At 37.0% G+C, this 2663-nt stretch overlaps 1 protein-coding gene across 1 annotated transcript in view; it reads left to right on the top strand.

Moving 5' to 3' along the window:
* LOC116673461 (protein mono-ADP-ribosyltransferase PARP12) overlaps positions 1-2195 on the top strand; it is an 11147-nt gene extending 8952 nt beyond the window's left edge. Inside the window, exon 10 of the mRNA XM_032505815.1 lies at positions 2169-2195. Within this exon, the coding sequence (XP_032361706.1) occupies positions 2169-2195 (27 nt within the window). The remainder of the gene's footprint in view (positions 1-2168) is intronic.
* The last annotated feature ends 468 nt before the right edge of the window (positions 2196-2663 follow it).

The raw sequence follows: 2663 nt of genomic DNA, 5'->3' as shown, positions 1-2663 counted from the left end.
GCAGGCCAGTCTAGTACCCGCACCATTCCTTGCATGTAAACGACTGAGCCTTTTGGGGAAATTAACATATGGTATGTTCACCGGTGCAATGTTCCAAATGGGTGCTTTGTTTTTTTAGCATTCCCTTTCCCAGTCTTTTGTTGCCCCAGTCCCAACTTTGGAAATAATGGATTGGAAATAAAATAAAGTTGATCAGTTTGAACATTAAATATCATGTCTTTGTAGTGTATTCAACTGAATATAAGTTGGAAATGATTTGCAAATCATTCTGTTTTTATTTACATTTTACACAACGTGCCAACTTCATTGGAATTGGAGTTTTGTAGTTTGCAGTTACATATGTTAGAAAACTAGACTACCACTAACTGCTAGATGTAGCCAAATCCACGTCATTATTTTCACGATGTGCATATTTGCTTATTTGTCTTCTGGGTCAGATTTTCTGACAAAAGGGGGAACATTTTCAACATAGTGTTGTTAACAAGGAAATAAGATCATACTGTACAGAGCATACGTTATTGTTGACAATGTGCTGTTTTGGCAATCAGCAATGTTCTGTCTTGTACCATAGAGAAAATAAAAATATGACTCTGGAAAACCACATCCAATTTTAAAGGCCAGTAAAGGTGTATTCTGGGTATTAATTTGAATTTTATCGAAATTGCAATTTGGACTAGTGCAATATTCCGAATGAAGTATTGTGGTGGTCTATAGACTGGAGAAAAACTATTTGTTTGGTACAGTTCCTTGCAAAAAAAACCCACATCCTAATGTTTTTGATATGTTTAATATTTTTGTTTGAATGAAAGTAAGCGTAATAATGCAAAAATGATCATTCTCTACAACATTTTTGAATCGTATATCAAGTCATATTAAATAACTTTTGATAGAAGTTAAAGTGCCCAGGTGTTTTAGGCCTTTTTTTTAAAAAGATAGATAACTATATGTACTTGTTTTTAAAGATTTACATTACAGTTAATTTATTTATCTCAGGCTTTTATCCAAAGCGACTTACAGTGAGTGCATTTAACCATGTGGGCACAAACCCAACAAGTGTGAGAATCCTAAAGATTTTCCTTCCCTAGCGACCATCACGCTCGGGCTGAGTGCCACGGAGAGGGTAGCAAAGTCAGAAGGTTTTGGGAGACTGACTAACACACTCATGGCTTTGTTTTTTTTGTTCTTTTGTTTGTTTTTTGACCGTAACCAATATTTTTAAATACAGCCAACTTAATTCTCAAGTGGAAATAAACTACTGCCTTGAAGGGTACCAATACTGTGACTTCAACACCAGTTCCTAAAAGATCCTTTTATTGATGCCAATGTTATAAAACAAATATAAATTACAACATGTACACAATTATGGCGCAAATCTTTTTATTTATTTTTCAGCTCCTACTATGTGAGCCCCCCCCTTGTGTCATGTAGAGTTTGTCCTGCCTGTCTCTACGTTGTAACGTTACGTAACCTTAGACAGCCAATCACAGACAGTATTAGAACTTGGTATAAGCATGCTGCGTGCTTATTGGCTCACTCACGCTGATGAGATTTACTCCTATTGAAATTGGGTATTGAATGACGAGGCATTTTTTGAGACTCGATACTTGGGTAGTATTGAAAAAGGCAGTTCTTTTAGTGCTTATTGAATTCGGTACCTAGCCCTACTTAAAGGAATGAAAAACACTTTGGAAAATCTCACAGAGACCAGGCATTATCCACGCAAGTAGATCTCACACCATACTGTCCCATACTAATCCATTCCCCCCTGACCCCATTGGCCTTCAGGACCCAGTCAGAGCCGCCCCTCCTTCTGAAGAGTCCTTGGTTACGGACAGGGCGAAGAGATGATTTAAAAAACATAGAAGATAGATAAATAAATATGCAAACAAATCAGTAAATAATATATTGACTAGCTGACATGACACAATTAAAACTGTCCAAGGTGACTTTATTAACTCCAAAGCAGTTGATGGAAACATGCTAATTTTGGGAAATTTGCATTTTATTTTTTAAAAGTTTGCATGTGAGGTTCATAATTTGTGTCCGCTGTCCCAAAATGGCCAAAAGAATAAACTATTGTAGTAGTTGTGTCCGAAAAAGATTTCTTGGACAGAATTAAAAAATGTAGCCTGGCTAACAACAATTCCTTTTCTCTTGGTGTTTTCCAGCGAGTCCCCCTGCAGCGCTCCGGATGAATTAAGGAGATTGAAAGTCTTTTCTGTAAAACCATGCGAGGCTTGACATTGTCCAAATTGAGAGGATTCAGAACAAAGCTCTTTGGGAAGTCTTTCAGGGGTACGTGTGATTTCATGTGATTTGTCTCGCAAACTTACAATTATCCATCCCAGTGGTCGTGTTTTTAATAGCTTCTTTAGATGGATCTGCTCAGATAACCATCACTCTCTGGTTGTTAAAGTGAGAGTGGGCAACTTTTATAAAGAAGAAACAACACATTCTTACAAAAGAGAAGTTGAACATATGAGCAGCACGTTAGCACGCATTGCTAAATGTATCAGCCTGATTTAAAGTTTCTGATTAATTGTTCCTGAATAAAGGCAGAAAAATCAGATGAAGAACAACACCAAGAAACCCTTTGTGGCTGAAAAAAAGCTCTTTCATGGCACGGACTCTAAATACGTAGATGTCATCTGCCACACCAACTT

This window comes from Etheostoma spectabile, chromosome 23 (assembly GCF_008692095.1).
Source record: "Etheostoma spectabile isolate EspeVRDwgs_2016 chromosome 23, UIUC_Espe_1.0, whole genome shotgun sequence".
NCBI lineage: Eukaryota > Metazoa > Chordata > Actinopteri > Perciformes > Percidae > Etheostoma > Etheostoma spectabile.
This window is presented reverse-complemented; position numbering and strand designations above follow the sequence as displayed.